Here is a 12,852-nt window from a genome sequence, read left to right on the forward strand (position 1 = left end):
TGTGGCTCAGTAGGTTAAGGATCTGGCATTGTCATTGCTGTGGCATGGGTTCATTCCCTGTCCTGGGAACTTCCACATGCTGCAGATGTGCCCCCCCACCACCACCAAAATACTCAATTTTAGTTTTTACCCCAATTTATTTTCCCTAGACCTCTATAAGTAACACAAGCAGATGAGCGCCATTGAAAATTAAGTACAGATCAATCATATCATACGTTAAAAGTAAAATACCTAGAGTTTGATGAGAATCTGGAACTGTTCTGACCAATAAAAATAAAATGCAAGCCACATAGGCAATTTTAAGCTTTCTGGTAGCCACACTGAAAAATTAAAGTGGAACTGGTACAACAATTTTTATTTAGTATACCAAAAATCATGTAAATGTACAATGAATACTAAAACAATGACTGAGATTTTTAAATCCTATTTTATTTTATTGCATTAGGTCTTAGAAATCTGGTGTGTATTTTACACTTAATTCAGACCTGCCACATTTCAGGTGCTCAAAAGCCACATGTGACCAGTGGCTCCAGGGTCTGGCAGCTCAGATCTAGAACATGCCCTTCAGAGTTGTCTCACTCAATAGGTGAGGGAGCTGGGGTTATTATACACCAATTCTTGCTAGTTGTTGGTTGAGGGCTGCTGCTAAGTCAAGGGCTTAGTACTTAAGCACTTAGCTGGCCTGCAGAAAACAGCCTCCAGCAAAAGATGGAGATGCTGGCAGGTGGAATTGCAGCCTTGAAGGCTATGGTGATAAGACCCTGGGGAACAGGAGTAGAACCACCACAGCCTACTATGTTTTGTAATACCTTCATTTTGGTGCCTTATTGTTTGTCAACAAATCACTTGCAACATGCCTGGCACTGGGGACTCAAGTTCACTGGCCTAGAGGATCCACCCTAAACTCTAATATTCAGGGTCCATGGGAATCTGGACACATCCTACATATTCTACTTGCCTCCTACCCACTTAATTGGTAAGGATGTCCTTTTCCTGCCTCTTTCCACATTATTTCTGAGTTACCTCCATCCATTTATCTGTTGGTTTTTTTCTCTGCCTGTCCCTCCTACTTGTCTGCCCATCCCTCACCCCATACACTCTTCATTCTAGAAGATTTTCATTATTCTCTATCTCTCAGGGAACCTCTTGTGATAACCTCAATCTTCAGTGATTTCTTCCCCCTGGATTTCTCTTGCATCTTATTCTGCATCTATTCCTTCAGCATGACTTGTCCTATCAGTTTCGTGAGGTATCTCCTTTGCACAATAACCAGTTTATTTTTTGTGCTTTCTGTCTTTCCTCTGTAGGTAGACATCAGATGAGCAACTGTGGTTTTATGTGGTTTTTCCATGTTTGTGATTTTAAGCACTAATCGTTGAAAAGCTCTTATAGTTGCCAAGTGCCAAAAAGGAGATTGCCCAGCAGAGCTGTGGAAGGCACCTGGAGTAATCCTGAAAGCCTCCACTAGTTTCAAGTAAAGTTGTCAAGGGAAAAACAAACACTCACAATAGCTTTGGTAAAGAGATGAGGATACCTCCCGATATTCTAGATATTTCTAAATGTTAAGAAGTCACCCCCAGTTTCACTTCTTGTCTCATTACACCCAAACAAGTTTTATGGAATTCTCACACCATTGAGTTGTATTTTTATGTACTTTGGGAGTGACAGAAACTGAGGAAGGACCACTGGTGCAGGGGTTAGGAGGGCCGCCTCAGGGAAGTGGTCCATTCTGGCTTTCATCTGCAAAATGATGACTCACATGAGCCCCCATCCAGCTGTCACATTCCATTTCAGATTTTACAATGTCTGCCCATTTTTAAGAATAGGAAGCATTGTTTATGATTTTAAATGGCAGGGGCTATCATTTATGCCATTGCTTTTATGGCACATTGTTGAGGATGTCTGTGATTGGTTGGATGCTGGGTCCTTACTCAGGAATGCGGTGTCCAATTTTGACATTTCTCCTGTGGGAGAATATGTTCTGCTTCACAATTTTTTAAAATATGATTTCCATAAATGGAAAAACTAGGGGGTGTGTGTGTGTACAGTCATCTTAGCCACATTTTTATTGACAGGGCTATCATTCCATTAATTGAAGGATTCCTGGTTCACTTCCTTGATAATACCCTGCCTACTATCCCCCATGGCCCTCCCCTACCCCCACTTCCTGCAGGATCCCTTCCTCATCCTTTCTTGCCTAAGGGGTCTCATAAGGATGTTTCCTTATCCCTAAGAGTCAGCACTTAGAATATGTTGACGTCAGTTTGTCTCTTACATGTTCGTTTCCTCCACTGGACTGTGAAGTCCTTGAGGGCTGGGACCTGTATCCCTGATGCCTAAGTTGAGAAGGTAGTTGTAAAAAGTGCTAGATGGATAGATGGATATATGACGAGAAGGGAGGATGGATGGAAGGAGGAAGGCGAGAAAGGAAGAAGAGGTGAATTTGGCCATCCTTATGCTATTATCCCTAGTTGTCATCATCAAAACAGTTGTGGTTCACAGATATAATGGCGAGCAAAGTAATGGTGTAACAGGAAGTTTTGTAAACTCAAATGCAGTTGACTAGAATGTGCTTGATTAATTGATGTCTTAGCATCCTTCACTCAGGCTAAATTTAAGCTAGCAGCTAAAGAAAATGAAAGCACTATATTTTATGAAGATAGATTAGAACCACAAGTTATACAAGTAAGGTCTGGTTTATATCTTTAAGATTTAAGGGGAGTTCCCGTCGTGGCGCAGTGGTTAACGAATCCGACTGGGAACCATGAGGTTGCGGGTTCGATCCCTGGCCTTGCTCAGTGGGTTAATGATCCGGCGTTGCCGTGAGCTGTGGTGTAGGTTGCAGACTCGGCTCGGATCCTGCGTTGCTGTGGCTGTGGTGTAGGCTGGCAGCTACAGCTCCGATTTGACCTCTAGCCTGGGAACCTCCATATGCGGCAGGAGCGGCCCAAGAAAAGGCAAAAAGACAAAAAAAAAGATTTAAGGAGAGTCTAATATGATCTAATTAAACACAGTACAGCTGCCTTTTTTTTTTTTTTTTTGGTCTTTTTAGGTCTGCATCATCAGCATATGGAGGTTTCCAGGCTAGGGGTCGAATTGAAGCTGTAGCCTCTGGCCTATGCCACAGCCACAGCAATGCCAGACCTGGGCTTCATCTGCGACCTACACCAGAGCTCACAGCAAGGCCAGATCCTTAACCCACTGAGTGAGGCCAGAGATCGAACCTGCATCCTCATGGATGAGGAAGGATGCTAGTCAGATTCATTTCCATTGAGCCACAACAGGAACTCCTCATTCAGCTACTTTGATTTCTTTCCTTGGCATCTTCTCAAAAAAAATTTATCTGCATAAAACTGTTTCTGTGATGGTAGAAAGGGAATAATTTGCTTTAGTGGCCTTTTGTGGTTTAGTATATGGTGATTTGATATGGGTATGTATTGCATTAACCCAATAAGGAACTTTGAATGCTATGTACTTTGAATATATGGTGATGAGTGGGGTCAGAATCAGGTTCTACAGTGATCCTCAGGCCCCATCAAGCTACCAAAATATCAGTAGCAGCATCTGACATTTGTTGAATGAGTTGGTGCTATACTTAAATATAAACCTAGCATGTTGTCTGTGTTTCCAGCAGGCTGTATGTGTGCTGTAAAATAAGCTTTAGAGAAACTACGCTTTGTCCCTTATGTTAATGACCAATCATGCTTTTCATATAAAAGTACACCAGAGTCATTGGTGTACGCAGACATCTGACCCACTTAAAAGACTGCACAGGCTAATTAGAATTAATGGGAAATTTTCTCAGAGAGTAAAATACCTTGAAAATTAGAAAGATTGTTTTTCAATAAATCAGTAAGCACCCATGGAATGTTTGGCCCCAAAACACTGTGCCTCATCATTTTTTTCTTGTAGCAGTCCTATCTGAGACGCTGGTCTTTGTGAGATCCTTTTTTTTTTTTTTTTTTTTTCCAGATGTCATCAAAAGACATTTCTTGCCAAAGCCCTTCCTGACCAAAGTGGAGTTAATATAAGAGCTGTGGCTCAGACAGCCTTCATCTAGAAGGAAGTTTGGTACCAGCTCCAGCTCAGCCCCTCCTTAGCCAAGTGACCTTGATCAATGTGGGCTCCCCTCTGGGGGGCTTAGCATCTTCACCTCTAATTGTGAAGGTCGAACTGGTGATCTGTTATGGGGTGTCATGAATGCCATTCATTCATTCATTCATTCAGCAGGGGTTTGTTGAGCACCTGATATGTGCCAGTTATCATTCTATCCCTGGGGGCTCCATGATGAGCAAAACCAGACCCGCCCCATGGTGCCTCGATCCTAGTGGAGGGAGAGACCATCCTTAATCAAATAGCCACACAAATAAATGTATCATCACAACCTTAGGAAATGCCATGATGGGCTGGTGTTGCCCTGAGGCTAGAGAAGATCAAAATGGGGAAACTTATTTCCTCCAGAAGGGAGACCAGAAAGGGCCTCCTGGGGGTATAGCAGGGAAGGTTCTGGAGAACTTGGGCTACAGTGGAAAGGGACGGGCTTTGAAGGACCAGGAGGCCCTGAGTTCTAAGCCCAGCAAGTTGGCTGCCTTATCGCCCTGCATCTTGATTTCCTCATCTCTAAAAATGGGACCAATATCAGGAACGTTTCATGCTGTTGTAGGTTTCAGGACAACGTGTTTGAAAGTCCCCAGCACCAAGCAAATACTTCATTTCATTTCTAAAAATAACTTTGGAGGCAGAGATGTCCTATTTTGCACATGGATTTTTAGAAGTGGAGAAAGAGTGAAAACAGCTTTGAGGCTTCTTTTGTCAAACGTCTGAGTTCACTTTCAGCCCCGGAAGATGCCTGGCTTCCCTTAATCCTAGAGCCATGTTTGCATCACTTGACTGAAACCCTGGCGGTGACCTTGTTGCATGATTAAGTGACAGAGGCCCAAGCTTTAGGGGCTGGCAGAAGGTTGGACATCCCTGACCTGCCATTTACACGCAAGAGAAGAAGACTGATCCCAGGAACAACAAAACTGGAATGAGGAAGCAGCCCCTCCTCCACAGTCCTGTGCTTTTCTGTCTTGTCTCTCTGCTTAATATTCCATTTGGAAGCTGCAGATACTCTCTGAGGCTACTTGTGGGTGCTTATGCAATTCCTTCTCGAGATAAGGCAAAGCTAACACTCTCTCATAACTCTTCAAGGCCTGAGGATTACTCCTTTAATCTTACAAAAGCAAACAGGAGGACAGAAATAGCCCATCAATTGTTTAAAATGAAAATGGCCAACAATAATAAATAATGGCCACAATAGCTTGAGGTCAGGATCCTAATTTGTTGGAGGCCATTCAAGAATTTGAAACTTTTCTCCAAGTTAATTTTTTACATCTTTTTTGGATCCTCTGAGCTCTGGCTTCCAAGAGCAAGGCCATCAGATCTCTCACTGCACATGTTATTCTTGTTGACATGCCAGGCACGCAGGAAAGTGAGGTCTTCTCTTCATGGATGGATAATGATGATTCCTCCCTGCAGAAACCCATATTTCAAAGCATTATAGCTTACTGAGATTTTTGGAGAGTTTCCTTTCATGCTGTATTAATGGTTTCAAACAGCAATAAACATGGTCTTGTTAATTTAAGTGGAAACAAGAACTTATTGGAAGAATATGGTCTGGTTCAGAGCATCAGCAGAAGGAGAGGAAGGCTTAGCCCAAAATGCCACCTCTGGCCTCTCAACTCCTATGTAACCACCTGAGATGATCTCAGAGGGCTCTGGTGTCTTTGGGAAGCCCTTAAAATTCATAACCACTGTCGGCAGCATCTGTCCCTCGCAACTGAGGCCACTTGATCATCCTGAGATCACATGACTGCACTTAGTCAAGTGTCCACACTTGTTGGCCAAGAGAAGGGGAGGGGGAGGATCTGCCCCTTTCTGCTGATGTGCCCTACCCACCTATCTTGAGATTAGCCCAGATAGGAAGGTGTCTGGATGCTGAGTGGCCCAAAATAATGTCCATTACTCAAACCCTCATAGGCTCAATCACATCTGCCATTAACTTGTTGGCAGTTAATAAATCGTGGATTTATTTTGTCCAAAGCTGACATCATATAAGAATAATCCTTCTTATACATCTTCGCCATCATCATCATCCTCACCACCATTGCCCTTATCCCCATCATCATCCCATTGATGATCCATTCACTCCCCCATTCTCCTGAGCTGCCATATTCCTCCATCTGCTCACCCTTCAACATTCCTTCCTCCTCTGCCTCCCCAGTCTTTGATGCTGCTTCTGTTTCACTGCAGAATGGAAGCAATCACAGGGGAACTTCATTTGTTCCCACCCCCCCATCTTCTAATGCATTTGGGTCATGCTCTCCATTTTCTCCTTGATACCAGCTGAGGTCAATCCCTCTGGTTGTTCACCAGGCCATCCAGAAATTGTGCCCTGTGTCATGTCTTCATTAATTGTCCCTCTCTGGTAGATCTTTCCCATGGTCATGTAAATATGCTATGATAATTCCCATCTGAAAAGAAAAAAAAAATTCTCCTGAACTCATTCCACCACCAGCTATCATTCCATTTCTCTGCTTTCCTTTACAGAAAATCTCCAAAGAGCTGGCTGTGCTCACTGTTTCCATTTCCCCTCCTACCTCTCTTACAACAGCTCCTCCAATCAATCCTTCATCCCCATCACTGCACTTAAGCACTTCTTATCCAGATGACCAATGACCTCCAGATGGTTTTAACACCAGTGGCCAGTTCTAATTCTTCACGTTAGTTTGCCACATTTGACGAAACTGATCACTCCTTTCTTAAAGCGTGTGATTGTTTGGATACCATCTTTCTTGGTTTGCCTCCTGTCTACTGAGCCACTCTTGTTCAGTCTCCTTTGCTGGTTCCTCCTCCTGTTCAACTCCTAAGCATGAGATCCCTTCTCTACTCACATGCATCTACTTAGTGATCATTTCTTGTCTACCCCAAAGGCGTATCTCCAGCCCTGACCCCCAACCCCTCCTCCAACTCTAGACCCTTGCATCCAGCTGTCTCAGCGACTCTTCTGAAAAATCCAATAGGCATTTGGATGTTCTCTGCTGACTTTCTATATCCATGGTCTTTTCCATGTCCATAAGTGGCAACTCCTCCTTTCCAGTTGTTGAATCAACATCCTTGCAGCCATCCTGGACTTCTCTCTTTCCCTAACACCCCTCATCCAGTCAACCCATGAGCAAAATTGTTCAAAGGCACAACCTTTGAAACACATCCAAAATAAGACCTTCTTATCACCACCACTGTGGTCATGGCTATCATCTTCTTACACCTGGGTTATTATAAGAACCTCCTAACCAGGCTCTCTGCTCCCCTGACCCCCAAGCACTTACTCCAGACTCTTCACATCACAACCAGTGTGAGCCTTTAAACGTGGAAGTCAGGTCACAGCACGCCCCTGCCCAGAGCCCTACAGGAGCTCTCATTTCAGAGGCAAGCCAAGGTCCTCATGATGTCCCACAGTGCCCTGCATGGTCTACCTGCCCCACTCCCTTCATCGCTAAACCTGTTTCCTCCCACTTTTTCTCGCTCACTCCTCCCCAGCTACACACACACCAGGTATGAATTTTCCTTTGCTTATGACCAGATATCTGTGTACCTTACCCTGTTTTTTTTCCTTCTGGCTTCTCCTGAGAGGTCACTTCATCAGTGAAGCTTCCCTGACCAGCTACTTTAAAATTACACCCAAGAGTTTCCTGATGGCCTACCAGTAGGATCCCTTGTTGTCACTGTCGTGGCTCTGGTCACTGCTGTGGCAAATGTTTAATCCCTGGGTTGCAAAGGGTTGGAAGTCTAATAAGCTGCTTCTGGATTTTAAAAGGAGGCAGAGGAATTGCCTGGTGGCTCAGTGGGTTAAGGATCTGGCATTGTCACTGCTGTGGCACAGGTTTGATCCCTGGCCTGCGAATTTCCGCATGCTGCGGACATGGCCAAAAATAAATAAATAAAATTAAAAAAATAAATAAGATTTCACCCCACACTCTCTCCTGGTGCCCTCAATCCTTCTTGCCCTTTGTAAGTTTCCTCCATTGCTCTTATCACAATCTCGCCTGTATGTTTGCTTCTCTGTGCATGTGTTCTCTGTCCCCTGAAGGCAGGAGCTCTTAAGTTCCCTGCTTTCTCTAGCACGGAGAGTAGTGACAGCTGTAGTAGGTGCTCAGAAAAGCTTGAGTGAATTACTGTGGGACTTAATTCCATGCAAAGATTACTAAATCTTATGCATTTTGAAGTTGGAGGTACTAGATGTCACATGAGCCACAGAGCAGCCTAGTGAGTTAGGCCACACATGACCACAGAGCGATCGTGCTTAGATGAGGAAGCTGAGGCCTGTGAAAGCTGATTGATTGCCCCAGGGTGCATGGCTAGTTAGTGGGGTTCCTGGGACTTGTAGTTCTGACCCCAATGGAGGTTCTGCCCCCTCCTCTTAGCTACCCCCCGACACCTCATGTTATAGTACTGACAGCTTTAGGACATTCATTGCTGCCCATTTTTCATTGCAGCATTGATGAAAAAACCCCGTATCTAGCCCTTGGGGCTGTGAAGAACATATCCCTAAACATCTCCATCTCCAACCTCGGGGACGATGCCTATGATGCCAACGTATCCTTCAACGTTTCCCGGGAGCTCTTCTTCATCAACATGTGGCAGAAGGTAAGAAGGTATTTGCTGACTTTCATCATAGCTTGGAATCTGAAGGTATCCTGCAAAGACTGTTCCTTGATGTGGAGGATCATTTGCAATTGTTAGGATTTTTTTCCTCCTGGATCTTGAAAGCATGTTGATAAAGTCAAAGAGGAAACCGTAAATGCCTGCAGCGCGTCAGTGCAATGTCCATATCTCAGACTGCCTCTCATCTCTCTTCTCTTGTGAAACCCTCTCCACAAGGTTGTGTGTCTGGTCCCTTCTCTATGGCGATACAGTCATCATCTCCAGCATGTACATGTTCTAGAGAATTCTTGTAGTTGTGGTGAAAAACCAGTTCAGAGATGAGACCAGATCACTGTTTATCACCATTGGTGCCCTGGATGTTTTCCATTAGCAAGTCATGAACATCTGTCTGTACTTTGGCATATTGATTTGTTCCCAGAATATTTTGATGAGTTTAGGAAATCAAATTATTTCATAAATTGAGTATTTTGGAATGAATTAATTTATTCGAATGATTGAAGTTTAACTATCATGACTGAGGAATTTCCAGATGTCCTTAAAATTGGGGATCTGGTGTCACTGCTGTGGCTCGGACCACCAGGGTGGCTCAGGTTCAGTCCCTGGCCCAGGAACTTCTGTGTGCTGTGGGTGTGGCCAGAAAATAAGTATTAATAAATACCATGACTGAGAAAGGAAAAAGGAGTTGGAACCCAGCTCTATAGTAACTGAGAGGATGTGGCTGGGTCATCCTTGCCTGCCCCGTCCTTCCTGCCTCCCTTCTGTCCCAGTCTCCTTTACCATCCCTCACATTCAGATTTGAGTCCACTTGTAATTTATTACTGAAGTTACCTTTACCCAGGAATACCCCTTCCCCATAGTGTTTAATGAGATAAAACCTGGCATCTCATCTCAGGTGTCACCTATGTGGGCCCCTCACCTGGCTGCACAGGTGATGTGAGTGGATGGCTAGGTGGGCGGATGGCTGGATGGCCAGCTGTCTTTTGGGGGGGGGCATCTATTTTTTTTTTATTGAAGTGTAGCTGATTTATAATGTGAGTTTCATATTTATAGCAAAGTGATTCACTTATATATATATGTATATATATATATATATATATGTATACATATATTTTTTTTTTTCAGATTCTTTTGTCATGTAGGTTATCCCTCTTGTCTAAAGTCACAAAGTAACTCAGGACCCAGACCCTGAATCCAAGGTCTCCAGTCTCTGGCACATACAAGATTGCACACAATTAGCAAGATATTAATTTCTGAGATTGAACAAGAAATATCACTTGAGTTCCCATTGTGGCTCAGCAGTAATGAATCTGACTAGTATCCATGAGGACACGGGGTTCAATCCCTGGCCTCACTTAGTGGGTTAAGGATCTGGCCTTGCCATGAGCTGTGGTGTACATTGTAGATGTGGCTTGGATCCCGCCTTGCTGTGGCTGTGGCTGTGGTATAGGTCAACAGCTACTGCTATGATTCGACCCTGGGAACCTTTGTATAGAGCCTGGGAACCTCCATATGCCACAGTTGCAGCCCTAAAAAAAAAAAGACAAAACAAATATATGTATCACCTGAGATTTTTCTAGCTGGTGAGAGGCTCCTTTCATAGATGTGTTCTAGTTCCTTTTTTTAATGGGAAGACTGCTTTTACAAATGTGGGCTGCGTGGGAGTTCCCTGGTGGTCTAGCGGTTAGGGCTCAGCACTTGCACTGCTGTAGACCTGGTTCTTTCCCTGACTGGGGACCTAGAACCCACATCAAGCCAGTACATGCTGCGTACAGAAATAAATAAATAAATATTTTAAAAATAAATGGCAAAAACAAAAATGAGGGCTGCACCTGGGTGGCCATCTACTGACTTTTCTCTTGCCTACATAAAGTTCGCATGAAAACACTAAAAAATAGGACTTGATGTGTTGGGGCTGCCAGCTGGTTGGCTGGCTGGTATGGGCTGTCCAGCTGGAGCACAGCATGTGGTGGCCGTATCATGGCCTCTTGTGGAGCCATGGGAGGGCTCTCTTAGGGGCTAGGGTCGGGAAAGGTACATACAGTTAGAGAATAAGGAGGAATGGGTAAAACATGGTTTGGAAGATCACTGCATCACACAGCTTCAGGGTCACATTCACACTGGGCTCTATGTGAGGGAACCCCCCCCCCAGGACACAGTGCCATAGAACACAATGTGAACAGTGCCTTCCTGACTGGGATACCCTTATGATGCTGGAGTCAAAATAAGGTCAAATTGTGGTTACTTGGCACATAGGGGTTTGGCCCTTCTTGCATCTGTGGAACAGGAATGGATTTGTCTGGATAGCAGTGATAAATCACCTGCTAGGTGCCAGGGACTATACCAGCTACTGAGAAACATAAAGATGAGTAAGAGTTGGTCCCTGCTCCCAGGGAGCTCACAGCCTAATAGGGTGAAAGGCATGTCAGCCAGCTATGAAAGTATAAGATGCCAGCTGCTCTGTAGAGATGCTGAGAAGCACAGAGATGACAAGGTGAAGCAAGTCGTTACTGTAACACCTAGTCTCAGGTTGGACAGAATTCTCTGCATCAGTGCTTGGGGTAGATGGATGGGCCTCTATGGAGTTAGTGTCAGCTGGTACCAGTGTTGCAGAGCTCAGGTAGGTGTGTGGGGGGTAGGGGTGGGAAGGTGGGCCAATTTATTTGGGAGGTGAAGACAAGAGCTGGGCTTACAGCGTGAATGAGACAGCAGAGGAGGGCAGAGGAGGTAGGGACAGAGGAATCCAGGAAGATGGAAAGAGGCTGTCCATATGGGACAAAGGACCAGTACTGTTCTCGTGCAGGGTGACCTCAGGGCATTTTAGGAGTGCTGCTGCTACCTACTTGATCTATGCTGAGGTTGCTTGTCAGGGAGGACTCCTGCACACATGAATGCCTCACGTGACCAAAAGAGAGAAACTCAAAGGAAAGGACTGGGATCATGAGTACAACTGGTATTGACCACCATGCACACGTGGAAACACCGCAGGCGCATGGCGTAAGTTTCAAGCAGGTGCAGGAATGCTCTTAGCTGACCTCAGGTACAAAGGGCACACAGCAGCTTGCCAGGGAGTTAGAGGAGGCCACGCAGGGAGAGAAGAGAAAATGAGGCAGGCCTCTGATGCAGGCTTTTCTCCACAGCATGAAGTCTTGGTTTGGGTCTCCCAGACACTGCTGACCTGGAAGCAGGGAATTGAGGGCAGTTCGTTTACTGGGGAGGCGTAGGAAACACGGGGAAGGAGGTGAGGTGATAACAGGCAGGGAGAGGCCACTAGTGAAGAGGATATTTTCACAGCAGCTGCCATAGTAGGTGATGGGTCTTCATCTCAGGGTGACTCTGGAAGGCAGCATGTAACACAAGCCTCAGGGGTCAGGGAGTTGGGGGTTTCGATCCCCTCCCAGAGAGTCAGTGGTGGAAGGCTTCTCATAGTGTTCATTCCCCAGTGCTAAAGTTGTGTAATGTGTGTGGCCAGAGCAAGGACACAGTGCTAGAATAGTGCCGTCAGGCACAGAGAAGCGGACCTTGGCATCTGGAAGTGGGCTGGGGTACCCACCAAGGTGCACACCCGTCTGGGTAGGGCTCACCAGCACCTCCAGCCTGAGCTCTTCATCTCTCGGCTTCCAGAAGTTGTAAGTTGACCTCATAGAACTTACTGGGTTCTAACGGTGCACATATCACAGTCTGCAGGAGCAGGGCCAGGCAGGTGTTATGAATAGGGACCAGGTGTGGGACAGTAGGAAGCAATGGAGACTATGGGAAAATGGGGGATTCCAGCCTCCTCCACAGAAGGCAGCCAACGCCCAGGGACGGTCCCTGGTTGCCAGGTGGGAGTGAGAGCCAGTTTGCCAGACTTCCTATTTTTCAACAAAAGCCAGAAATCCACATTTTTCTGTGAAATCTCATGGCTTTGGCAGATAATTAAAATATCCTCTGAACATTGTGAGGGCCAAAGAAAACATGTCCGCTGACCACATCCAGCCTGTAGGCCACCAATCATGACCTCCTGCTTAGCTGTTTTCCACATGTTCCAGTCCCATTGTCTTGCCTCCATGTTTGGCACATGAGTCTGGATTTCTGGTAGTCTGTCTGCAGCCGTGATGACATTTCATGTCCACCCCTGGGTAGCAGATAAGCCAGCCGGAGACTGGA

The 12,852-nt window shown here is 45.4% G+C and overlaps 1 protein-coding gene across 1 annotated transcript in view; it reads left to right on the plus strand.

Moving 5' to 3' along the window:
• Positions 1-12,852, plus strand: part of ITGA9 (integrin subunit alpha 9) — a 355,238-nt gene that overhangs the window by 221,269 nt on the left and 121,117 nt on the right. Inside the window, exon 18 of the mRNA XM_047770180.1 lies at positions 8,538-8,688. Coding sequence (XP_047626136.1) covers positions 8,538-8,688 — 151 coding nt within the window. The remainder of the gene's footprint in view (positions 1-8,537; positions 8,689-12,852) is intronic.

This window comes from Phacochoerus africanus, chromosome 1 (assembly GCF_016906955.1).
Source record: "Phacochoerus africanus isolate WHEZ1 chromosome 1, ROS_Pafr_v1, whole genome shotgun sequence".
In the NCBI taxonomy this organism is placed as follows: Eukaryota; Metazoa; Chordata; class Mammalia; order Artiodactyla; family Suidae; genus Phacochoerus; species Phacochoerus africanus.